Below are 26,652 nucleotides of genomic sequence, written 5' to 3'. Positions count from 1 at the left end.
TATTTTTGTGTATATTCAAAGCAAATTAACAGAGATTTGCATATTTGTTTTTAACTGTGGCTTCTCTTCAACTGCCAAACCGATGTTCTAGTTCATTTCTCCTTTTGTTTCTGTCAGAAATAAAATCATAACACTGAGCAGAGTCTATTACTGCTGGTTGAAAGCAACTCCTGCTAAGTTAGCTCAGCTCCACTGCCTGCCTCCTCCTACCATCTAGTGGCACCGTCAGCATACTGCTTGCTCACTCGACAACTTATTTGAAATTTTATGCAGAAAATGATAGTAAATACGTAGTTTTGAATTGAGAAATGGAGAAGAAACACTTTGTTGTGAAAAGGAAAAATAGTTTTTTGTACATAAACTATTTATGGGAGTATAGAACAGATGCAGTGAAGTAAATTAGTAATGTCAGAGAAAAATTCTGCATACTGTGGTCTCCGAAAGAGTAACTCAGGTTTGTAGATTGAATTCTTACCCCCATTTTTTTTGTGGTAGTACTTGAATTTTAAGTGGAAAGCTGCAGAACAAATTTATTCAATACCCTAAGAAAATGCCTACTAGAAACTAACTTGGTTTGCTATTTACCTGGACGTTTAAAGGGCACTAACAAAAAAATAAAATACATTATCAAGGGTAAAGAATAATAGAAAGGCTATAGTTTCCTTTCTGCTTATATAATTTTATTAAGTGCTTTGGGTATTCCCTTTTGCAGTAAATGTTTCTGTTTCCTTTGAAGAAAGAGATTAAATGTCAATTTATTAGGAATCTCAATTTTTTTGGTTTTTTTTTTTCAATCAAAAGGCATGTGACTATTTATATTGAAGGTTCTGACTAATTATATGCCCTTGAATGAACATGAATCATTTAAAAAGTGTTTTGTTCTCTGAACTGAGATTTTTTTCAAGAAGCACTGCTTTTGGTGAATTAGACTACAGACGAAACCAAATTTCTATCAGATTCTGAAAAAGGGTTATTTCTTCCTTTCCGCTTGCAGCAAATTGACAGAAGGCAGAACTTGGCATCTAGGATACCTTTTTTTTAAAAAAAAAAATATATATATATATATTCTGTATTCCAGTCATATTGATACGTTGTCAACGTATTTTGCAGGGTGGAAAAATCCCCATACGGTGGACTGCTCCTGAAGCTATAGCTTACCGTAAGTTCTCTTCAGCAAGCGATGCATGGAGCTATGGGATTGTAATGTGGGAAGTGATGTCCTACGGTGAGAGGCCATACTGGGAGATGTCCAACCAGGATGTAAGTACTGCATAGGACTACTCTGCACGTTGTTGAAATGTTCCTTGAAAATGGTTGTCTTTCTCTTCCCTGCTTTGCTTTCTCATTCACTTTCTAGGCTGCAACCTCAACTTATCTAAATCAGCATAACTCTTATCAACTTCAATGGAATAGCTAATTTATGCAACCTGGAGACTTGGCCCTCTATTGCCAATACCTTGACTAGCTTCGTCCAAGGATTAAAGATGTATTACAAAGTCATAGGCAGCTTGCCAGGTTTTGATGCTGGATATATGTGGCTTTCATCCAAATCCCTGGGAATCTGCATCAGATATGCAATTTGATGCAGTTCTCAGTTAAGCTATAAATCAAAACTGGAGGGAAGACTGGAACTATTCTGATGATAAATTTGGCCCATTATCTCCATTACAGTCTGACAGTATCCTTCAATGGGCGTACACAGATAAATGCTAAAATAGTAAAGGTTAAGTTGCCATGAGGAATGTATTTGCAAATCCTCCTTTTTAAGAATTAAACACATTGCTTTCCTTAAAGACCAACTATAGGCTTAACCACGGTGCAGGATAATAGTCCTCCCTCTTAACAAAGTAATGCTGTTCTCTGACATATTTTTACAAAGCATGTGGCCAAATAAGCTTTCCCAATTAAAACACATATTTACATATTGTAACGTCGAAGGCTTGTCCTAGGAAATGTAGCATAGAAAGGGAGGAATGCCTTTTTTTCCACCACAGCTACATTTTCACTCTGTTATTTGATGCGCCCCCATCACAGCTCAAGCTGGCATAGTCTTCCCACCAGCCATCAACCTCTATGTGAAAATGAAGAATATCTGCCAACCCATCTTAACCTCTCTGTGTGTCTAGAATACCTCTGCACTGGTTCTGAAGAGTTGACAAGACTTTTCCCAAATGCCTGTTTTTATATTGTTGCTAAGTTATTCAGCTGTTCAAGTCTGGTTGCTTGTTAAGGCTGATGAGTCATTTGGGGATAAGGATCTAAAAAAGATTTTCATTAAAAAACATAATTTTAGAGTGTTAAAAAAAATCAGAACTAAAGAACTAATACTAATAAAGCCTTATTTCCTTTGGATTTGTACTCACTCGTACATATCCTACTTTTCTCCAACATTTCTCTTGTGAGTTTACCCTTTGGAATAAGATCACCTCTCCTGTACATCATTCTCCCCTAACAATGCCTACAGCCTCCACACCCTTTCCACACATCTACCAGACAGCAGCCCAGCTCCCTACTCTGCTCCTCAGTTAACAGCAGGTATGGGACAGTACGTGCTGTGCCTGGTTTTGAGCTACACACCAGTTGATAGACCGGGCAGTGGCAGCTGGTTGTCTGTCTGAAGACCACAATAAACCACTGAGCTGAGATGGACCTTTTTGTTCAGTGGAGACATTATTTTGGTACTGTTTGAACTCTAATCACATCAGATCTATTGTGAAATAAGCAGATACGCCCAGTAGGCTCGATTCTGTTTTCCACAGCTAGCAATCCATTAGCTTTTTAGATTGCCTAGTGTGACTAAGATCTCCACATGCATCTGATGCATCACATGCAGGAGACGCAAGTCCTTGAGGAACAACAGCTGAAAACCAGGCAGGATACTCAAGGAAGTCTAAAATTAAACACCTATACTTAGACGACTGAATTAAGCCTACTTTTCCCTGGGGCACAGTGTGTGATTCTGTGTATACATTTCTCACATATTTAAGTCTGTTTTGCACAACCAAATATATCAACAGCAAACCTTTTATTCTTCCCAGCTGCTGATTTTAACACAACATGTTTGATTTGATTGAAGTGGGCTAGTAGGTTCAAAGTTAATAAAAGAGGATGAATGGGCCAATGCAGGCTAACAACCAGCTGTTTCCTTGCCTGAACTGAGAACCACTTACCAGCTCCTGAACTGCCACAGCATACAAACACTAATTTATGGCAAACTGTCATTATTTTTCTTAAAATGCCACGTTGTAAGATGTGGTGTTTAGGAGCTCATTGCTAAAGAGTTAGGATGTCTCTTGCAGCCTTGAAATAGCAGAGGGTGCTATTTTTGAGCTATTCTTCCATTCAGAAACAAAGCTAAACACAGCCAAGGCAATATCAGCTTATTCATCATTCATATGCTGTTGCAAAACCTGATTACTCTGCATTGCATGCAATCAGCTTGTATCCAAATGCATGTCTAGCCTCACATTTTCTGCCTTCCCAAACTAACAGATGCAATGGTTGGTTTCACTGTGAGCCTTCTGTTAAGGTGAGATGGAACAGAACATGAAACTGAGAAAAAGGCATTTGCGTATCATGAACAGCAAAGGCTGAGGGGCCTTTCAAGACTGTCTTGTCCGACACCGCTTGCTCAAGCAGGGTCAGCTAAAGCAGTTTGCTCAGGACCATCTCCCTCCTGGAGCATCCCCAAAGAGGGAGACTCCACAACCTCTCAGGACAGCCTGCGCCAGTTCTCAGTCACCATCACAGCAGAAAAGGATTGTCTCACGTTTTGATGGAATTTCATGTTTTTCAGTTTGTGCCCCCTGCCTCTTGTCCACGCAGCAGTCGCTGAGCAGTAGGTAAAATGTCCACATGTGGCTTTACAAGTGAGGCTTACTGGGCAGTTACTTTTTCCCTTCCAACCCAATTAACTCTGCCTGGTCAAGGGATTATGCTAACCATAAATGCAGCAGTAGCTCACAGTCCTTTCTGCTCTTGCCTCTGAACATATCATGGGCAGCAGTCTTTTGCCTAGATTTCCTTACCGTGTAATTAGTATTTCACTTCTCACTTCCCTCTGCAGCACCCTGTTCATGTGGTTTTGGAGATTAATGAAGCCAGAAATACAAAGTCAGTCCTGCCGTGGTGCCTGGCTTCTGTGCAGTGCCTTGCAGCCAGTGCTTCCAGCTGCAGTGTCACCTCCCCATAAGTCTGTCTCCATCCCTCATCTTGCCACTCTGCTTATCTAGCTCTGGGTGATGGGTGGCTATGAGTGACAGCAACTTGCAGAGGTGTGAGGAAGAGAATGCTTTTCTGCTGCATCCTTGTGTCTCACTGTCATGCAATCTTGTGCTACCACATAGGGAATTTCAGTCTCTATTCCAGCTGTGAGTGATTTCATCTGGTCTTGAGTTAACTTTCTATGAGAAAGCCAGTTACCACTGTCTCTTTTACTTCTGTAATCATAATACTTCTCTTCACACTGGATCCATACCAGCCCAGCCCTTGACTCTCACTGATGTTCCTGCCAACTGGGAATGGCGGGGGAGAGAGAAGGAGACTTCATCAAGTCTGTCTGACCCCACTCTTCACCTCCTTGTGGAAGGGTTTGAATAATTTGTAGGACCCTTACGTAGAGTCCAAGTGGCCAGGCTAGAGTCATACACAACACAGAAATTTATTCTACCTGTCTCCCTTTCTTTGAAGCAGGCTTCAAGCCTATCCTCTTTCTCTCTGTCAGAATCTACAAAGTATTTATTCAAGACTATGCCAGCAGCAATAATTCATTAGTGACCCTCTCCATTTAGGGCATATTAAATATTCTGCTTCAGCAGGAGGGTAACATTTAATCATTTGTACGTCCAAAATATAAGTATCTGTTAGCACAGAATAATGATGTGGGCCTTATGGATGCTGCTTACGTTAATGATGCGGACTCCTGAGAGCTCTCCCTGCAGTTCACCAAAGCATAGCACAAAGGACTCTCTCTCCAGAGCCCTGCCCACAGGCTTTCACTGCTGAAATGTTAACAGCAAGTACCTGTGACCTTCTAAGTATGTTTAGTGACTCTAAATGTCATTGTGAATTTTCAAGTTATTAGACATATTGTAAAGTTTACTTTGCTGGATGTTGGGACGTATGTTTTAGTACAGTAAGTTACCCTGAATTCACGTGAGCTTATTTTGCGGAAACAACAGGATTTTCCCAAAGGTCATTGATACTGTACACATGGCAGAGGAAGTAACAGAGAGAGGCATGCACTAACCAGGTTCATAAAAGACATATTATGCAAACGATTGTCTGTAAGGCCTATGTATAGTTACAGGTTCTGCAACAGCAAAATATTTGGCATCATTAACATTACAAGAAATTATTTTCTGGAAATCGTGTTTTGGTCTTAATAAAACTTGGCTCTAGTTAGTGATGAGATACTTACAGACCAGGGTGGGTTTTTGTAGAGCAACAGAAGCAGTTTTCCACATATAAACTCCACAGGTCTGGAGTATTTTTTCACATACCATCTTGTAAATTGCTTTTCTTATTACTTTGGGAAATTAGTTCACTTTTTGGACCACGCTAAGTTGTGATTTTAGTGGAAGCAGCTGTCAGTTAAACATTCACTTCTTACATGCATAACATGACAACAAACAATACACCGTTCCCCACCCAACAGGAGGAAATGGTAAGAGAAGACCGTTCAGCATTGTCTGGTGCCTCTTTGCCTCATGAACACACCTTCAGCCAGACGAGTAGTGGGGCTGAACTGCTTCTACCAAGGGTCTGCTTCTACCCTGTGTAACCCCTCGATCACAGTAATGAAAGAACCAAGAACACGCACAGGTAGCAAAGTGTCCAAGCTCATGCAAAGAGAAGTGTAAAAGTGATACCTGTCACCTAAATAAGCTCCATCTGATTTTCAGACTGCAGCTGTTCATACATATCCACCGGGGCAGTGCAAGCCAGAGAGACTCAACACCTTTGCAGATCAGGCATCCTCTGTTCATATTCTTATGCAGGGATTTGGAAGCTGAACTTTAGGCAACAGAGTTTGAAAATGTCTCTCATACATTTTTTAATACTGTACATGGTATAATGTAGAGGCTTGAAATGTTATTAGCTTTGAGAAATGTTCTTGTTTAAGTAAATAACCATTTTATTATTGTGGTAAGTCACTTCAGACCTGTGTTGGTGCTGATTAATGCACTTCTTAGATGTGTGGCAGGCACCAGAGGTATCCATTAATTAGGGCTGCCGCACAGTCTGTCATGTCTTATTGCTTAATTAATAAACATTAGCTAAGATATTGAACTTTCCAAGGAAACTAGTGTACTGATGAACAGATTGTGCTAAGAGCCTGGCTTGCTAATGTTCGTGTGAGGAAAGGAAGATTTATTTTCCGTGCATTTGGTTTGTAGAACAGCTGTGAGTGAAGTCTACTGGGACACCTGTTAGAGGCCATTGTATAAATTATTGCATGTTGCAGAACTACAGTATTCCAAAAGAAAAAGAATATTTAATGGATTGTAATCAATAGGCAAGAAAACTACTGTAGCACACAGAATAAAAGTCCTTACACTGATGGCAGTTTCCTGTACTAGTAATAATAACTTACCCTAAAACTTTTCTTTGAATCCAGAGATATCAAAACACTTGGCAGGCATCTGGGATTGGCTCTGTACCATGAGGTGTGAGCAGCTGCCTATCTCTCCTGGTAGATTTTTCAGATGTCAGCAGGACACAGGGACAACATCCCTCTGGGCTTTGTTCTGCCTCTGTCTCATTAAAAAACCTGTCAGTTAGCTTTCAAAAGCAAAGTCTATATTACTGTTAATAATGAAACTATCAGAAAGATTATAGCTTTATTTTCAGATACCGTTTGTTGCCAATTTGAAATTACTTTTAAACTAAAGAATATATAAATTGTATGTAGTAGTCCATAAACATTTTCAGATATTTTTGTGTAATTAATATTTAATATTAACTTAGTCTTCAACCGTTACAGCTGCCTCTAACATCAAACAAAAATGACAAAATGTATTTAACAAACTCCAGTGATTGATATCATCTGCGTACAAAAAATATAAAAAGAATGTTCCCCTTTACGAACATAAAAGCCTGTGCATTTAAGAGCACTAAAATAATTAGTTAACTTTAAAAATACTCCCTTTCCCATATATTTTATATTCTCACTTGACAGAAAGATTTACTTGTAAAAACACCCTGCCCATTTTACTCACCTTAATGCTGACCCACAAGACCTACTAGTGAGTTTTAAACATCCTCATCACTGAAAAGAAACCTAAAGCTTTTTTTTCCCAGTGTTTGATTGCAGTATGGAATATTTGAATGTTTTACTGCTTTTCATATCCATCAAGCATTCATCACAAAACCAGAACAAGAGAGCAGTAATCAGCCTTTTTGTTAGCAGACTGAGGGCTTGGTGTGTACTGAAACTAAGCTCATGTTCATATTCTTTCAGGCTGAACTTGATGGCACATAGATTTGCTAATGTGCAAAGACTTGCACTGATAGCTAGAGCTTTTTCTATATCCTTCTTGTAGATACAAACACTTAGCCCCTTTCATGATTAATGTGGTGCTGCTTCAACCTTCAAGCTGTTGAGGAAAAATGCATTTAAAATGTATTAAAATATATAATCTTTGCATACTAAATAATTCATATATTACCCAGAAAAATTTAATGCTTCTCCTCCTCGTAGTTGTTTGGATATCTAATTCCTCTGTTCAGAAATAGGTGATATGCAAGTAGCAAAGTGAGTAGAGAATACTGAATTTAAAAGCTCCAGTTCTTCCTTTGACACTCGACTCCCACTGCAGAATTCACCACCTCTCATCACATCTACTCTACTTCTTCAACTCTAAAAATAATGCCTGCCTCACAGTGATACTAATGAGCAATATTTACAGTTTATTTTTAAAACATTCTTGTATCAATGAGAAATTGTAATTATCCCAGTAACAGCTGGCATTTCCCTTTATACAGAAATGTTCCTTTTGAACAAGAGAGGAAACAAAATGGGCTATAACTTCTTTTTCAAAGACATCATGAAATAGAGTGTGTCAGAGAAAATATAATGTCTGCAAAATTGTGGCTGCGTTTGCTTTTTTCCTGAATAATTTATTTCAGAAAAACCTCTTCAGCTCTCCATTGTTGTGTCAAGCAAATGCTATACGTCCAATAAAAGAAGAGAAGCTTTTCCTTTCCCTTAAAAACAGAAAACATTTCAGAAATTCATCATTTGCAGTGGGTAGAGTTAAATGTAAAGACTATGATATCTGCATTTCTGGGCTTCGGAAGATTGCAGCTTCAATGACAAGTAACAACTCAGCTATACCCCGTAGTATAATAAGCACCTAGGTTTTATGAAGCCACGTCTGACAGACTGCTCGAGATACTAGATTATTGGCAGTTTTGTGAATAACATTTTGTGCATGGTGGATTGAATTTCATCCACCCTGAGTCTGTAACGGGAGCGTCTGAGAGCATATTCCATGGTAAGGAGGCTTGGAGGAGATATTTCTCTGGCAGCCTGATGGTATTTTTTTCCGAGAGCAGCCGTTTTGGCAACCCAGATTTTGGAGCGTTGAGGTAAATCCCAGGGAGATAAGTAGCCAGGAAGGCAGGTGGAAGCATTATCATATTGACCTATAATTTACCGGTAGATGTCACCGCCGTATGTGCGTGGCTAGCCCCATCTGTATGCGTGTGTCTGTCAGTACTCACAGGTGCATAAAATTCAGAGATCTCTGTGGCAAATTATACTGCCTTTTGAGTGGCCTGTCCTCCTGAGGGCTGCCACTGATGGCTTTGAAACTTACCCATAGAAATCCAATTCCCCGTGGTGTTGAAACACATTTTTCATGCATATGTGTTTCTGCCAGGGTACAAGGGGGCTGTATACTGTAGGATCAAGTCACCTCATTTTAGAAAACTCAGGCACCCCGCTGTGTACAGTAACAAGATTCTTGTTCCATTCTCTGCCATGCCATAAAGGGGAGCTGAGGTCCTAATGTGGCTTCATTACTGTTATTTATTTGCATAATGCTTGCAGCATAAGCATTAGGCATTGCTAAACAGAGCCAACAACATTAATTCAGAATTCAAAAAAAAAAAAAAAGGAGGATATATTCTAGGGTAATGAGACTGAATATATTGAAGCTACAGCTAGTGCTATAAAACATTGATTTGCTGTAAATATCTTAATGCACCCCCTTCCAGCTGCATTAATATGTCTGCAGCATATACATATATCTGCGTGAAAATGATAAATGTCTCCTTAAAGCAGAGTGGGTATAAATGCAGTAGGTATGTTTCTCATAAGTGCGCTGTATTATTATAAATATTGTGTACAATCATGTGTACTTCAAAGACCATTTAGCATTACTTGGATTTTTCTGTGGAAGGATTATATGCGTGTGGTAGGGTTGGTTTTTTCCTAGCTTTGTTTTTGATCAACTGTATATTATCTTTCCATTCTTTTACATACAAGAAAGCACAATTCCGTTATTTCTGTCAACATCCCCACTGCTACCGTCATCATTCATTGCAGAATCTAGTGAGCAAAAAACCTCTTGGTTTTTAAACTTACATAAAAAATCCTGCCAAATTTTCATGGACCTTACCTGGTTTTGCTGCTTCCTATCATGCTGCTAATGTATTTCCAGACAATATTATTTATTATCTGTTTTACTAAAAATAAGCTTTCAATCAAATGTAATTTTTCATGCATGTCCTTCATCTATAACATCAAATCAGTTTCTTTCTAATTCCAGTGTTTTCCCACATCTACTGAATCTGAAAGTTTTACTCACTTTAGGGTACACAATATAAACCAGAATTTTATTTCATTTTATTATTTTATTTTATTTTATTTTATTTTATTTTATTTTATTTTATTTTATTTTATTTTATTTTATTTTATTTTATCATAAATAGCTTGGATGTTCAGTTTTTTTGAGAAAGGCTGTGCAAAATAATGTTGTGCTTTGTTGTAATTCTGTGCGAGACGTTGAACTGAATTAGTTGTACTCTAAAGATCAGTAGAAGCATATGATCAGCAAGTGAATTTGTGGGATGCTCCAGTGTGCATTTGTAGTGCAACATGTTGTCAGGATGCAAATATTAGAGCATCCCAGTATGCAGAGGCCATTTGAGGTTAGTTTTGTGGCCCTGTGACTCCATTCACTACAACATCAACCTGCAGGTGGAAGAAAAAGACAGCGATATTTACTAGCTCTTTCCCCCTCCTTTCTTGGATGGTCAGAGTCTAAAAAAGAATCCACTGTTTCATATCCCAAAAAAATATTTCACACGCATCATGGGGCGTACTTTCGTGATTGATGCTCTGCTTGAGCCCACCTACAGAGAGCATCAGTCACACTCCTGCTAGCCCTGATTTGCCGAGTGATGCTCCAGCGATGCATAAAGTGAGGGTGGCTGTACCATTAAGTGTTATCACTGGTTTCTAATTTTCAATTTTACACTGTCTTTTCAGCATTTAACTGTAATGCCCTGTAATCATATACATTTTATTTCTTCAGGTTATCCTGTCTATTGAAGAAGGCTATAGGCTTCCAGCTCCCATGGGCTGCCCAGCTTCTCTTCACCAACTAATGCTTCACTGCTGGCAAAAGGAGAGGAACCACCGTCCAAAATTTAGTGATATCGTCAGCTTCCTAGACAAACTGATCCGCAATCCAAGCACCCTTCATACCCTAGTGGAGGATGTACTTGTGTAAGAACATATTCAGCACTTTCCCCTTGAATATGCCATGGTGGCCATCATTAGATGTTTTAGAGTATGAGGCAGGAGTGGGAGAGAGTGGCAAAGTTCTGAATTGACAGTGTTACGGGGGTTTCAAATAATTTTGAGCCCCTTTAGAGGTTTGTTTTATTCTTGACACGCTGTTGCAAAAGGACGTTTTTTCTCAAGCCACAAAAATTACACTGGGCAATTTTCTTTTTTTTATTTTTATGAGCTCTGTTCACTGTCTATCTTTAATCTTTGGGAATCTTTGTTCACTGCTTTGGTGCTTTTCCTAAGTGTTTTTCTGTTTGTACTTTTGTTTGTTTGTTTGTTTGTTTTTCCTTCTCCATTTATTACCTTCAGCCTCCATCTGACAATGCTCTAGCAATTTCTGAAGTGCCTTGGAGTAACTTCCTGCAGAAAGTTATCTGCAGAAGAATGGCACAGGTGACCAAACAGAGATTACACTGTTACCATTGTACAGCAAATTTTTGATGGTGTTGTCCAAAGCTTTTTCTGGTAATCATATTACAGAAATGAATGCAGCCACAGGAGAGGAAAGGCCATAGTTGAACACTTTCCAACTTTTGCAAGCTTAGTAATCTAAGCTGTGCCTGGGTAGCAGCTGAAATGAGTGAAGTTACAGCTGGCCTCACTGACCTCATTATCTGAAATATACCTTGAGATAAATGTCTTTTCTCGGAGATCCCCTGGGCTTATAAGGGATTCTCAGTGCCCAGGTGAGTCTTGCTAAGAACCTCAGTGGGATAAAAGATGCGTGATAGTGCTTGGAGAAGGGATGAGAGATAGGGAAAAGACTGAGGCTGGTATCTTGCTGTGAAGGGAGTGGTTTCTAGGAATACCTAGTAGGCTACAGCCATTCCACCTACCACAGACTGGAGTGGCTTGTGGGATTTAATGTGCATGTACAAGATTTAGTGGTCTCTTGCTTTACATATATGTGTGTGTGCATGTAAATATATGCATATCACTTTTTACTTGTACATGGGTCACTTTATTTAGCATCAAAGTGATGCATTTTTTACTTATTTTTTAAAAACATTACTTAAGGTTCTAAGATTTTAAGAGTCATGCAGATGATCTTTTATTGTGCTCACCTGTTTGGGAAAGTTTTTCCATTCATTCAGAAGTGTTTGATGCAGTTAATCTGAATACTTACTGTGTTACTATTAATTAAAAAGATCAGCAGTTATGCTATAGGAATTGTACTATCTTAGAATAAATCAGATTGTAAGGGACCTCTGTAGGTCTGTAATCTAGCCTTGTACCTGACAGGGTTCTCCAGACTTTATCTCTGTATAATTCTGATGATATGAATGAAAATCCATGTGTTTAATGTATTCAGATGTGTGGTTGAAACTCCACGTTAAGATACTAGGGTGTGTTGCCTCCTACGTTATACATAAGTTATATTCCATCACTTAATGTTAGCTGGATTTTGCTGGAAACAAAAAATTATATATATAGAATAAATTATATCTTCCTTCTAAAGTCTACTATAAAGCTTTTATACATAGCTGTATGCTTTTTTGCATTCTGTTGCTACAGTTTCTCCACACAAAACGTACAAAGTCTGTGGAAGTTGTGAGCCCTTACCAGCATGGTGCACAGTGAAAGACTGGAAATGCATGTCCCCTGATTGCTTTTTTTCCATCTTTCCATTTCAGTTGCAACAACAGTAGGGAAAAGAAGTGAAACAGAAACTCAACTAAATTAGCTCCTTCATTTTTATTTGCTATGCTGTATAATTCTGTGTAAAAGCAAAGATATAAAATGTTCTTGCTTTTTTAGGTTTAGTTTTGTAGCTGCTACAAACAGTGTTCACATTGCATAATGATATAGCAATAAGGAGCCATTAGTATTACTTTACAGAAAAATGTAAAAATCATCTTGCAGTATGTTAATATTATTAAATTGCATCTAACATTAAATTTTGTTTTCTCCCTACTTCAACTACTGTATTTACAAACAATTACCATCCTGAACATGTAAGAACTGCAAACAAACACTGTGGTAACAATAAGAACAGTGGCATAGGTGTACTCCTTTTTGTTACTAAGTTGCAGTGCTTTTAAAAAAATGTATTGTTTAAGTGAAACTTTGCACACTAACATGATTTGTAAGCTTTAGACAAGGGGTTAAAGAGAACCTCAGTTAAGAACTGACCTTTACATCTCAGGGTTCCCATTCATTCCTTCTGCCTTTTATTAAAAATAATGTCTACCTGAGTAAACCAAGCATCATATTTTATATTGCTTTGGTGACCTTTGCATTTTGTTTCTACAGAATGCCAGATTCACCTGGTGAAGTTCCAGAATATCCTTTGTTTGTTTCAGTTAGTGATTGGCTGGACTCCATAAAAATGGGTCAGTATAAAAATAACTTCATGGCAGCAGGTTTCACAACTTTGGATATGGTTTCAAGAATGAGCATTGAGTAAGTATGTAATCTACTGTTCCTGTAGTGACTAATCTGAATTTGTTTGGATGCTGCAGTGACATAATTATTCTGATGCGTGGAACACCGCTTTCATTTCCTTTCATACCTAAGCTAATAAAAGACAAATGCAGCTTTTACCAAAACAATGAAAGATAAAGTTGTGATTAGACATCAGGAGGTTCATTCTCTGACCATACTACGTGCTAGCAAAGCTTAGGCAATAAACATCCTTAAATGTTTCCTGGGTAATCAGTTTTGATCTAAACCACTGAAATCAGTGGCAAAATGTTTTCTTACTTTGCTGTGAACATCATCAAGCCCAAGTCATTCCTCACGTGGAAGTTGTTCCATACCCTTCTGCCTTTTTTCAGCCAACTTCAATTTCATTACATTTTTTAAATGAAAACACAGGTTTGGGCAAACTACGGATTAGTATGGTAGCATAATGATATTGCTATGAGAGCTATGTTGCTCTCCATTCCCTTTGCATTCATTCCTGATCTTTTATGTGACGCTGGGACTTACCTGTGTTAACAATGGTAATTGTCAGTTCAGATTCAGGAATTTTATACATGAAGTTAGAACTGGTTTTCTACCACGTGTATCACTTTACGTTCACCTACACAGAATTTCATCTACTGTTTTGTGGCACAGTCAGTCGTAGATCTTTCTAGAACTCTTCACAGCTGGCCCTTTCCCTTGCTGCCCTGAATAATTCAGTCTCACCAACTGACTTTTTAACCTCTTTGCTCACCTGTTTTTCCAGACCATTTACTGATTTGTTGAACGGTAATGTTCATCATTATCCCAGCATAGGTCCCTGCAGATTTTCACTGATGACTCCATTGTAAAAACTGACAATTTGCTCTTAACCTCCTATCTTTTAACCAGTTATTTATTCATGGGAAGACTTTCTTACGACATAGCTCATTTTCTGTATAAACTTTTGATGAGGAACCTTCTCTAATGACTTTGGAAATCCAAGTAGAGTGTATCAAGTGGATCACCTTCATCCATATGCATGCTGACTCCTCCATAGGAAGCAATTAACTTTATAAAACAGGACTTTTCTTTGCAAAAGCTGTAGCGACTCTTCAAGTGATCATTTACCCAGGCATCTACTAATTTTATTCCTTTTTGTGGTTTCTACTCTACCCTTTAATGATTACAGGTTCACAGGTCTGTAGTTCCTCAGACCTCCTCTGGAAGCTTTTTATTTTGTCTGTCACCACTCTCGATGCCTCAGGCACTAATAAATGTTTAAGCAAATGGAATGAGCTGATATCTCTCTCCCTCACATCCCTATCAGTATTTCCACTATTTTATCCTTGAGATCCTTTAAAACTCTTGACTAAGTACAGTCTTGTTCTGAAGATGCTGCTTGTTTTTTTCAGTTTGTCCCATAATGTTTCTGGCAGTCACTTCCACTTCTGACAGATCTTCTGACAAGTCCCCCATAACTGGCTCTGTGAGTCACTCTCTTCCACAGTGAATGTCAACACAATTAATTGTTTAGTGGCCAGTCTTTCAGTGCTCTTTTATATCCCAATTAAAATTAGACTCTGTGGGCACGCTGACTGGCTTCTTTTACCCCATGAGTTTACAGAAAGTTTTATTGCAAGCTTTATTTTTGAAGTGCCTTTGGCTGGTTGTTCCTCAAGCTCTGTTTTGTCTGCCTTGCAGTGTTTTTACTGATAATCTGCTTAAGGTTATCGTCCTTTCTACTCTCCTCTTTCAGATAACACTTCAGATTTACAAAAGATTCCTTCTTTCTTCAGATAACCTTTCTGACCCTTAGCCTGCTACCTTCTTTCTGAGTTTTATTAAGTCTTTCTTGATAAGTGCTATGCATTGTTCCTGCATTTCTAACCACCACCCCACCTGCAAAGGTTTATTCTCCTTGCTGCTGCTTTTAGGCTTCTACGATGCTCAATATTTTTTGCATAGTCCCTGCTGATCTTAAGTGTTGTATGTTATCCTCCATGTGGATGTTAAGCCTAAGTACATAACAGTTGCTGCTATCTACTGGCTCTTCATCTGCAGGATAGAGACAGGTATCTTGAACTGAAAATGTGAAACTCATAAGGGTTGTGCCTCAACCCATGAGATGCTTTACTAGCTATAATTGTAAAACAATTTTTGAGGATATCTAAACATGCAATGTCAATGCCATGTCCTATTGTGGGGTTAGTACAATTGACAGGGCATAACTGAAGCTTCCTGCCCTCACCACCTCTGTAATCTTTCTCAGTGCATTGAAAATGATGTTTAGATGACAGCCAAACTGGTGGCTTGTGCTGGATGCTAAGGGCTGTTGGCTTCATTCCTGACAGAGTCAGGCTCTGCAGGTGTGCCACCTGCTCTGGGATGGAGGGCTGGATGAGATGAAGGAAAACTGGAAGGGAAATTCTTAAATGGCACTTTTTTTTTCCTTTTAATTTGAAATTGACAAATACAGCAAACTTGAACATCTGCAGCATTCTTGTTTGTCCCACTCAGGAAAGTAAACTGTCCTTAAGCAGAGCAACTTGTCGTATGTTTATATTCTTTGGGGACAAGAGTTTTTATATACTTGCATCCAAGATGAAATTTTTTATCTTGCAGTGACATTAGAAGAATTGGAGTTGTACTCATTGGACACCAGAGACGAATAGTCAGCAGTTTACAGACTTTGCGGTTACACATGATGCACATACAGGAGAAAGGATTTCATGTATGAAAGTACTGAAATCAACTGTGTTTTGTGCCTCAGCATTTCTAAAATGGAAAATATTCTCATTCTTCCCTTCTGCTCTTCCCAACTTCAAGAACTGCAGTCTCCTGGTTAGACTCTAAAAGTACTTCTATGTTAATGCTTCCAAACTGGAATTTTTAATCACACTGCATAGTTCCTCCGTCAGTTATCTGCCAATAAAATCCTGGCCTACTGCAAGACTCTTGCTACACATTGATGAATAACTCAGCATGGATGTGTAACTTTGTATAACAGTATTTGGGAAACTTTCATGAACTCACTTGAAAGTAGTAATCTATTTGGCCTGGTGTGGCTTCTTTATCGATGTATTTAGAGTTTGCTGGTAGATCAAAACGTATTTGACTTCTTTCATGTTCTGTGACCATGTAACTTCCAATACCAAATGTGCAATCAAGAAGTTTCACATAAATATTTATTTATCTCTTATTTTATCTCTTAATTAAATCCAAATGTATGGGTCTTATCGTTATATTACTTTATAATCGTTTAAATGCTGGTAAGCCGGTGCCTCAAAATGCTAGTATTGTTTGCAGAAATGACTGATGATTTTATATAGTGAGTTTTCATTATGTAGATAATTGGGAGAATAGTGAAAGAAATCTGCCTGAAATCTTCAGGTCCTTGATTCTGAATTACTTTAGCACTCGACACTTTTTATGGTTTAAATTTTAGATTAGGTTGGAAAATTTATTCATCTTTTGTATTCTTCACCACCCTAGACCTTTTTTAACACTCAGCATTTGCTTCTACTCTGTGGCAAATTGTCACCAGAAAACTGATTGTAATATTTCCATAACCACATGTAAAGCATGGTTTTCAGCTATGTTGTGGCCACATAGACTTCAGAAAGTTTTCTGTTCCAAAAATGCAGGCCTCCACAACTTGAACTCAACATGGCAGTAGACCTTAGAGGGTCAGCCATCAGTGGGGTGATATGTCTTATCCCACAGGAGCAGATCAGCTGTAGCATCATCCAATAGAGGGCAGTGGTACAGCCACAGACTAATGCTGGAAGTTACACTGTGGTATTCGATTATATTGTATGTAGGCAGAAAAGGAGACATAGGACAGCAGTGTAATAATATGTTGCCTTGAGTCTACTTCTAATTGCTTTTAGAAGTGAAAAGCAGACTCTGCTGAAATGCAGTTCTGGTTACCACGGGCCAGATCTTCATTTAGTACAAATATCTAAATGACATCGAAGATAATTACCTTTAGAACTCTTGAATAGCCATATTTACATGCAAGAAAATGGCTGCAAAGGCCTAACATAATATTTGTACCTCTCTAAGACTTACAGATTTCATTTTTTGATCAGACAATTAACACACTCGTGCTGGGCTACATTTCCAAACTTTTGCATGGGATATGCGCTACTAAGAGCCTGGGACATGAGTACATGTCTGCAAGCTGGAGAAGTCGCACACAGATCTACATGCATGTCACATGTAAATGGGGTACAGATGCTTTTGTTAATTTATACATGGTTTGGAGAACATTCTTAAGTTATGTGGCATTTCAATATACTTAAGCATTACAAATATTCAGTTAAATTGTGCATTTGAGTAATTAGTAATAATATATATGTACATCAAAATGAACTAACTTCTTTATGTAATCATAATAATATTTACTGCTTAATTTACAGATTGTAAATCAAATTGTATTTCCTGACTCTTGAAAAAGGCTGCTGATATATACCAGTGGCAAGAAGGAAGAGCAGAAAGCAACTCAGAAAAGATTATGCTTCCAACTGGTTCACAGAGTAGGACATGCAAGGCCTGATTCACTGTTGTTACTTTGTTTTGGAATAACTTCCTTAATTTACATGGGATAACAATAGTGAACTGAATAAATTTTCCTTTCTTCCATTAAAAAATAAAAATAAAAAATAGATTTAACTGAGGAACAAGTTTTCTAAAGATAAGGATTCACCAGTGTTCTACAATGCCAACTTGGTAAACATGTTTTAGAGAAGGGCGCTACCAGTCTTATACTGGCCACAGAGGTAATTTTATCAGCATGAGTAGTCCCACTGACCTCAGTAGGACTGTACCAGCATGTGTGTTTTGCAGGATCACAGGCCTTTAGAGGAGAAAAAAAAATTATTCTTGTTTGTGACTGTCACTTGAAAATTTCTGCCCCAATTCTACATTTGAATTTTTGTGTTGTTGTTGTTAAGGGTTCCCTTACAGAAAGAAAATCATACTTACCTGAAACCTTTTAAAAAGCAGTAACATCACAGGGTAATCTAAAACTCGCTTTTCCTTTCTTATTGTTTTCCATTTTGCCTGTCATTGCTTTCATGGCCAACAACATGACATCTGTGGAAGGAGCCTCTCTCATATTTAAACATATTACTGAGGAGGTATGAATCTGTTATTTGTCAGTGGGGTTTCAAAATTACTCATAACTAATGCAGACCATAACTTTGGTCTGCATAACATGCAACATAACGTGCACTTTTAAATTCTCCTTTGCACATTTATTCATTCCTGGTAGTGTGCATGCAAAGCAGTATGTTACATGCACACAACCTGGATATATTTCATGGAAATTAATTTCCAAACTTATCACACTACTGAAAATATATTTTCAATAGAAAAAATATAATAACAATATAAAAACATTTATTAATCAGATATATTTTTTATATAAACAAGAGTTTGGGTAACCAGAAAGGAAAGAAGAAGGGATTCTTTTGGTGAGGACATTTATTAAAAACATTGTACATCCAGGATTTTGTGGGTTCATATGGCTTTCGTTTCTGTTGTTGTGGAGGTGCAATATGACACTTTTATAGTAGTTACTTTGATCAGATTTACATTTGCTCCATTTTGGAAACATTTTATTTGCTCTTGTTAGGCTTCCAAGCCTACTCTTCCATGTTATTCAGCACAAAGAGAAGTGCTACTATTATGTCTGTTTAAGTGTCTTTTTGTTCATTTAAAAACAAACAAAAAAATATTCAAGAGAAAAAACAGGTGATGCTTCTCAAATGCGAGCCCAATTCTGTGCAAGCCACAAGTGTATATGTGAACTTAAAGTGTTTTTTTTGTTTGTTTTTTTTTTTAAGGGGATACTTTCTTCAGGTGAATATTACTCTAGTTATCCTGCATATTGCAGTGTGCAGTTACAGTTTAAACTTAACAAATTCAAGCAAATCTAGTACACTGGTTTTGAAAATCTGGCCAACATTGCACAGTGCTTCATGACTAAAAGTACTTGTTGAAATTTCACAAAATAAAATGTGCATGATATGCAAGAAAAAAAAAATTAAAATGTGGACTTAAGGAAATAGTTCTAAGTTAGTTATTTATAATAATAAAATAATATCCATGTATAGGTTTTTCTCACAGATCTGATATTTATCGAGAACAAACTCCATCTATTTGTACTGTTACCTCTACCTGTGTACCACTTAAGACTACAAAAGATAGCTTAAGTGAGGGCCTTGACTGCTGAACAGGAGAATGGGATTAGGGTCTCTTGGTCGACAAGGGCACTGCCCCAGCTATCCATCACGTGCCAACCACAGTGCTTCCAAATTTGACTGACAAGAAACTTGGATGTTCACGCAGCCAAGAGGGGCAGTCATCTAACATGGAAGCCATGTCAGTCATCCTTACTCAAGCCATCTTCATGTGTCAGTCAGAGCCCTGGGACCTATTGAGGGGAATTCTCATCACCTAATTTTAGAGGTCTGCATGTGAGCTAGTCATCTGAAGCTCTGTTTTAATCAATGAAGAGAGCTGGGCCTTGCAGTATTCATATACTGACAAATGTCATCTGGCAAACGTAGTTATTTACTTTTGGGTGAGATGAATTGTGCCAGAGAAGCACGCAAGACCAGAATGACTAGCTCATATACAGGCATCTGTGTTTAGTCAGATGAATCTCATGCATTGACTGTATTTAGTATTTGTGCTGAACCTTTGAAAAAGAGAGGACCTCATCTGTAATGCTGGTGTTAAAATTAAACAACAGCAGATTTAGTAGACTTTGCCCATGAGCTGTTTGCATACTCTTTGGAATTATTGAGAAGCAATGCGACTCCATGGAGGAGAATTGAGCTATATAATTTAAATTTTTCTTAAACCTAAGTAACCTTTTTTGTTTCCCATGAATATAAATTCAGTACTTGTCTAATAAAAGCTTAGGTGCATGCTGTGGTTTAATACATCAGGATCAGGCAATCCTGTAACTGCAAACAGTACACTAAACAATGAATTCAAATAACTTAATTGCTCTTGACAAAGCGTTCTGCGTCTGAAGTCGTATTAAGGATTAGCTAGTTTATTCTGATACGGAACTCATAGACGGTAGTACTTTGATTTTTTGTAATTTAAGACTGACTTTCCATTTTCCATTTTTATAGATATGATGAACCTAATCCTGGGCTCCATTAAATTCATTTTCAATGCAGATTCATGCATGGCCCAAATGTGTGCCATAAGTAACATACAGATGCCCTTTATTCAGATGTAGTACATTTACTATGTGGAACACCTGGGACTGTGGAGGTGCCTAGTAAGAGTGTGTTTACCACAGCAATTTTGATGTTAGAACAACCCCATGGGACTATGTCAAACACCAAGGCAAAGCAGCATAGAATGTACTTGTAGTGAAGGCCAGTTACTGAATTTCAGCTGGCCCCACTGCAAATTGAAGCCTGTATTTAGCTATTGTAACTCAGCTGATGGAGTGATTCTCCAGGGCACATCCAGGCAGCCGAGAATTTCTCTTTATGAATGCAGGATACCTGTAACTACTCCTTCATGGGCTCAGTCTGTCTTGGCATATGTCCTGCATAGAGTGGGAAGGAGGGCTCACTTCTAATCCAGTCCAACACATCTCTTAGAGTAGCAAAGGCCAGAATAACCTTAAAAAGGCTTTAGTCTATTGCATCTTCTAGGAAAAGTATTAAAATAGCGATACTTCATTTATCGTAGCATTTGCACATGGTTGAAGAGCACTGTATTCTGTTAAACTGTTTTCTTCAGGAATACCCTTGCTCACCAACTGTAATTGATCTTTCCTGAATAAATGGCAAAGATAATCTATTTTTCTTCCTTTATTAACAGTACTATTGTAATATTTTGAGAGTAAGAGAAAGATCTGCCAGGCTGAGCTAAGACTGAGTGTGACAGGGGCCTTGAAATCACCTGGAGAGATGAATGAATCAGCACTGAAAAGGAAAAAAAAATCTATAAAGACTAGAACATAGTGAAAAAAGAACTGTCCATATTGTGCTAAGGAAGTCTAACAAAAACAAAACAAAACAAAACAAAAAAACTTGCACAAGACAGTTCCATACATTTAGAGTTCACAAATATCTTCTGCCATCATATACCATATTTAGTAGCACACACTGCTCATCCATGAGTGCTATGGTTGTATATAGATTCTCAGATTATGGACTAGGATATGTTGAGCACATAATGGATATAAAAAATGTGTGGATATGTACATAAATAATTGTAAATATGTGTATCATAATGTCTGAGATTTTTCAAGCATACAGAACTTAATTACATAGCTCCCAATAATGGTAATGGTGTTGACCTGCTCCATTGGCTTTTAAAATTTTAAGCAGCGTGCACTCTATACATGTAGTACCTCCCAAACTTCCTTGGCTTGTTTTCTGGACAGCCTCTCTTTTCCTCCATAAGAAGAAGAAAAAAAAAATGCAAACTAGTTTACAGAAAACTATCTGGTAACCTGATGCTGACCTTTCTATCACCACCACACTGGATCTTTTTCTAATGATTCTTTTCCATGCAACTGATTACTGTAGAAATTATCTGTGATCATAAAAGGGAAAAGAGGTGTCCATCAGCTGGCATCTTTAGTAAGATGTTGTCCATGCTATAAAAAAGTTGAGTCCCTCTGCTGAAGTCACCAAAGAGTTTAAACAGTATATAAGTGATTTTCTTTTAAGTAGCCATTTTAAGACTCTTCTGAGGTTAAAATGAAAGAAATCTCAAAAAAGAATATGAGTAATAATATGCCAATATATACTATAAAAAGATGTGTTGAACTTTAGAAAGGAACAGAAAATTCTTAATGAAAGAACATGAGGCTAAAAGTAGATTAAAAAAATATTTCCGCCTTTTATATGTGAAATAACACCAGTTCACATTCACATAGTGAAATCTATTTGTATGTTTCTTTGAATATTCTATATCAGTATCTCTTACCTTTCTTTGCTGCAGTAATTTCCCGCGTACACCTCTCTTCCAGAAAGTTTTAGCATATTATCTGATTTTTCATATCTTTGCAATTAAACTGAAATAAAAAATGCAAATTCATGACATTGAAGATAGGGAAAATATATTAATGAGTTCAGTCTCAAAATCATTTCAAAATCATTTCAGTTGTTCTGCTTTGTCCATGTCTGAATTTTTTACCTATGTCTAAGCGTCTTAGTACTTGACTAGTTAGTAACTATATGTGTGTCCCAGAAATAATGTATTTACTGTGCCATGTTCAGAAACTCCTGAATCTGTAAACATTTCAGTGCTTGTGCAGCTTAATTCATATAGGAAGGCTGATTAGGAATTGGACTATTTACATGAAGAGTTAGGCACAAAGTGCTTGCAAATCCAAACCCCTATAAAATATTTGTAAGGCAGTAAGAAATAATGTTATTGTGTCCTTTAACTTCAGTAACACATATGGTTTCCTCGGGAGTCCAGCATATTCATTGATATTATCAGAGGACCTACTGCTTCGTACAGGTTTTGGGGAATATTCATCTCTAACATGCATATCAGCAAGTTGACTACAAATTTGTTAATAAAATATTTTATACTGATACTTCTCATTATTGACAATTCAGTGAAAAACTGCTAAGCAGCATATATATTGAGCAGTAGATAAGCCAAAACCGTGGGACTGATAACTCACAAATCACAAAGAAATCTAGCTGTCTGTATTACGAACTGTGTGATGCCTGGGGCCTCAGTTGTTTAGAAAGTAACCTCGAATCTAGGACCTGGCTAATCGAATTTGGGGGAAAATCTGCATTGGAATATTTACTTCTGGTTGTGAATTATGAAAAAGTGCTCATTGAATCTCTATAGGGAGCACTTTCATAGTACCATCACAGCATAATGTTCTGAGGGTCCTCTACAGCAGTGATTGGAAAAAATCTATTTGCAGGTTTTCCAGGGTCCAGCTTATGAAAAAAAATAAATAAAAAAGGTACAATTGTCATAATTTAAATTAGAACTTCCAGTAAACAACAATTTTCTTTTCTACACACACAACTGAAGAACTAATTTTTCTTCAGAGGACTGATATCTATTTCCTTACACAAATTTTCAGTTTTCTCTTGTGCAGACTGAACTCTACTTGACAATGACTGAGAGGCAAAAAGGAAAAGCTAAACAAGTATTTTTAGCAAGCTGAATGCTTTGATTTGTATAACTTACCATTTCTTTATGTACAATAGGATGAGCTGAAAAAAGACAAAAAATACAGCCAATGTTTCAAATCTATAGATTATTTTAGTTACTAAATGCCAACTACACGATTACATTTTTGTCTTGGGAAGGTTCTACTCTAAAACACCAGGTGTTTCACATTCTGATGAAGGATTTTAATAAACCTCCTGATTGAGTAATTCCAGGGACAATGATGTAACTGTGTGAAGAGTTAAATATTTCGGTGTCAATAGGCACTGTTTTGCTGTGACCAAAATTCATCAGTTTGTTACTGACTTCAGTGGCAGTAGGATGAAGCCCTACCTTATACTTACAGTACGTAGGATTCAGCTCTCCTAATAAATACTCCCTTCCTGCATCCCACTACTGTCACAGTTGATTTGTTGTTAGAGAACCAACATTTATTAGGACACATGTTGTCTTGTCGTTCAAATGTATTGCTAAAACCTTTTGCTAGTTTTAATTTCTTTGTTGGGAGTTTTGAGTTGAGATGTAGTTTGGCCATTCGGGGCATAATCCAAACTCAGTTAAATCCGTATAAGAAGACATCAACAGACTGAAGTAGGTTTTACATCAAAGGTTTCTAAAGATTTGCATGGAATGGATGGCCTACTCTAACTGGGGGAAAGAGGGTGCACTGATCATAAAAGACAATGCTGCTGCCTCAGCGATGTGGTGAAACAGATGATGGTTACCTTCAAAGTGGCACATGCAAGGTACAAAAAGTGGTTGCTGCACTGTTGTTTTATCTGGAATGGGTTACCACCACTGAGTTTGGAATAAGTATTTAAAACAAACTACACATCTAATAGAAATACTGCAGTACATAATATAAATGTTTTGTGTGTTGTTTTTTTTTCTTCAGAAAATCTCCCCAAATCCTGGATTTAAATTCAGGATAAAGCTACCCTCCCTATCAAGCAGAACTTACAGAGAATACAACCTTTATTTGTAGGATTTGTCTCTCTTTTCTTCCTAAACACACAACATTATACAATATGACCTCCCCTTCAGCAGTTCTAGCTGATTATTATCCTCTTTGAATAAGCTCTGTTTCATACTCCTAGTGCATTGCAGTGTAAGGTTTGAGATTTGCCAGTTAATGAAAGGCACAGTAGCAAATAAATAATGTCCTCCTAGTGGTTCTGTTTCCTGGACTCTTTCATTAATTCCATATTTCAAGAAAAACCTCCTACTCTAAAATTCCTAACACATGACATAAACATTTTAAAACTTTTGGCCATGATTCTCTATTGGCCTCTCCCCAAGAAATGGTTAGGTTTGAATTGGCAGTATATGATTTTTAATACCATTTCTTCTGCAGCAATTTCTTCCAACTTTTCTTCACAAGGTAGAGGGCTATTTCAGATAAGGGTGGGAAAAATTGTTTCTTGGTTAACTCTGGTGAAGGAACTGGATTCAGTCAGAACTTCAGTATATGTTGCTCTTACCTAGAGCCTTGGGTCCATGGTCAAAATTCCCTTGTGGTATCAGTTTTGTCACATGTGGTGCTGCCACGATTGAAAACCCAGAGGCTAACAAAGGGGGCTTGCTCTTGTTTGGTGTGGTACAGCTGCTGTTGACTTCAGTAATGACGGCAGATACTCTGCAGTCCTCGGGATTACATCTGCAGTTTAACAAGGAAAAAAAGGCTTAAAAAGATCATGTGAAACCATGTTTACTGAAAGGCAGTGGTTTATTTTCTAGCAAAGCACCCTTCATTGATCAAGTCGGAGTTAATTGTTTTCTCATCATTAAAAAGAAATCACTTGCAGAAAAAAAAATACAAGAAAAATGTTTGATTACCTCTCAAATACTAGCTTATTTTTTTTTCTTTTGGAATATAATGTGAACAGTATGTTTTCTCAGGATAGCCTCTATTTCTGTGTGTTGGTTTTAAACGTATATGAATTAAAGAGGTTTTAATCTCTGTCTCTTCTGTGAAATTAGATTGTACACAAATATGACTACTCTTCATAGTCTGCTGTTCTAGCATAGCCATAAAATGTATCAATGTATGTGTATATATGAATAACTATTTGATGACAGACACTTTAGATTATATATTTAAACAGCCATGTCAAAACTTCAAGGGTAGATGGCTTCAAAAGTAACAGTATAATCGTAATACTTGCAAACTATTTTACAGACAAACAGTGGCCTCAGCCCAGATCTCATATCCTTATCACTGCTCTGAAAATCACCTTTTCTTTGAAGACCCCAGATTGTTAACACTTGTTTTGCAGTTGCTTCTCCTCACCAAGATATATTTGAATAATGACAACTACCTGTAACTAAATCTTCACCATTCGTCTCACAGAAAAGCAACCTTGGCACTGTTATATCTTCATTGGTCTGAACTTGTGTGGCACTGCACACAGCAAGCAAGATCTATTAATTCTGAGAGACTGAACATTTCATAGCTGGTATAGTTGTTTTCCCCCTGGGACTGCCTCACTGCTCAGAATGACTTTCTTCCTATAGTATAACTCCCAAATATGCTCCAAGTGCATTTTTTTTCTTTCCATCTTTTAACCGGTTTAGAACAATATTGTAGGAATAGCCATGAAATAAAAAGCTTAATATACTGATCTGCAGTCCCAAGGGGAATTTCCATAAGAAGTGAAGTTGTTATTTATTTACTGAAAAGTGGCGTTATCATTTTTTAAAATTCTATTCCTATGATAATATGATGTTCCATGTAAATTTTCACGTGCTGGCATGCCTACAAGTTAATAGTGTAATAGAATGCTCAGCTCTCAACATTAGGGTGTTTTTAAGGTGAATTGCATTACATACGCCATCTCTTTGCAGAAAGAATATGGGGTTTGGCAAAGCTACCTGCTGAGCAACATAATAAGATTTTTGTACAAAGTACAAGTTACTGATTATTATTGTATTTTATTTTTCTATGATTTCCTAAGAGGCATTATCAGGTCTTACAGATGGGGTAAGCCTGTTTATTAAGATATTTATTAGCAAATAAAAGTTACAGTACTGGTGGTTATTTTTGAGTTAATGGTGTTTGTTTTGCCTTAGGTTACTAATATAATGATACACAGAGAAGCCTGTCATACATGATAATGCAAAAAAAAGAAAAAGAAAAAAAAAGGAGAGAAAAAAAATCAGCTGCTTAACACAGGGTGGTGTACTAATAAAGATGGACCGGCAATATGTTCTAACACTTGAGATGCTTCAGGGTGTTGTGTTTTTGGTGTTTTGTTTTGTTTTGTTTTGTT

The 26,652-nt window shown here is 37.4% G+C and overlaps 1 protein-coding gene and 1 long non-coding RNA gene across 15 annotated transcripts in view; one reads left to right on the top strand and one right to left on the bottom strand.

Moving 5' to 3' along the window:
• LOC310892650 overlaps positions 1-22,280 on the bottom strand; it is an 85,147-nt gene extending 62,867 nt beyond the window's left edge. For 2 of the 3 annotated variants that reach the window (XR_014578286.1, XR_014578287.1), the window contains exon 1: positions 22,166-22,280. This is a non-coding gene — a long non-coding RNA (uncharacterized lncRNA). Of the gene's footprint in view, positions 1-6,595; positions 6,756-22,165 lie in introns of all 3 variants that reach the window. The other variant, XR_014578288.1, reaches the window with a different exon arrangement.
• EPHA6 (EPH receptor A6) overlaps positions 1-26,420 on the top strand; it is a 575,874-nt gene extending 549,454 nt beyond the window's left edge. For 10 of the 12 annotated variants that reach the window (XM_083820701.1, XM_083820702.1, XM_083820698.1 and 7 more), the window contains 4 exons: positions 1,111-1,260; positions 10,545-10,738; positions 13,058-13,207; positions 15,815-26,420. In XM_083820701.1, the coding sequence (XP_083676827.1) occupies positions 1,111-1,260; positions 10,545-10,738; positions 13,058-13,207; positions 15,815-15,929 (609 nt within the window). In that variant the 3' untranslated portion in view covers positions 15,930-26,420. Of the gene's footprint in view, positions 1-1,110; positions 1,261-1,357; positions 6,598-10,544; positions 10,739-13,057; positions 13,208-15,814 lie in introns of those variants that run through there. The other 2 variants (XM_083820694.1, XR_014578284.1) reach the window with 2 other exon arrangements.
• Positions 26,421-26,652: the final 232 nt, after the last annotated feature.

The sequence above is a fragment of the Anser anser genome, assembly GCF_964211835.1.
Source record: "Anser anser genome assembly, chromosome: 1".
Lineage (NCBI taxonomy): Eukaryota > Metazoa > Chordata > Aves > Anseriformes > Anatidae > Anser > Anser anser.
This window is presented reverse-complemented; position numbering and strand designations above follow the sequence as displayed.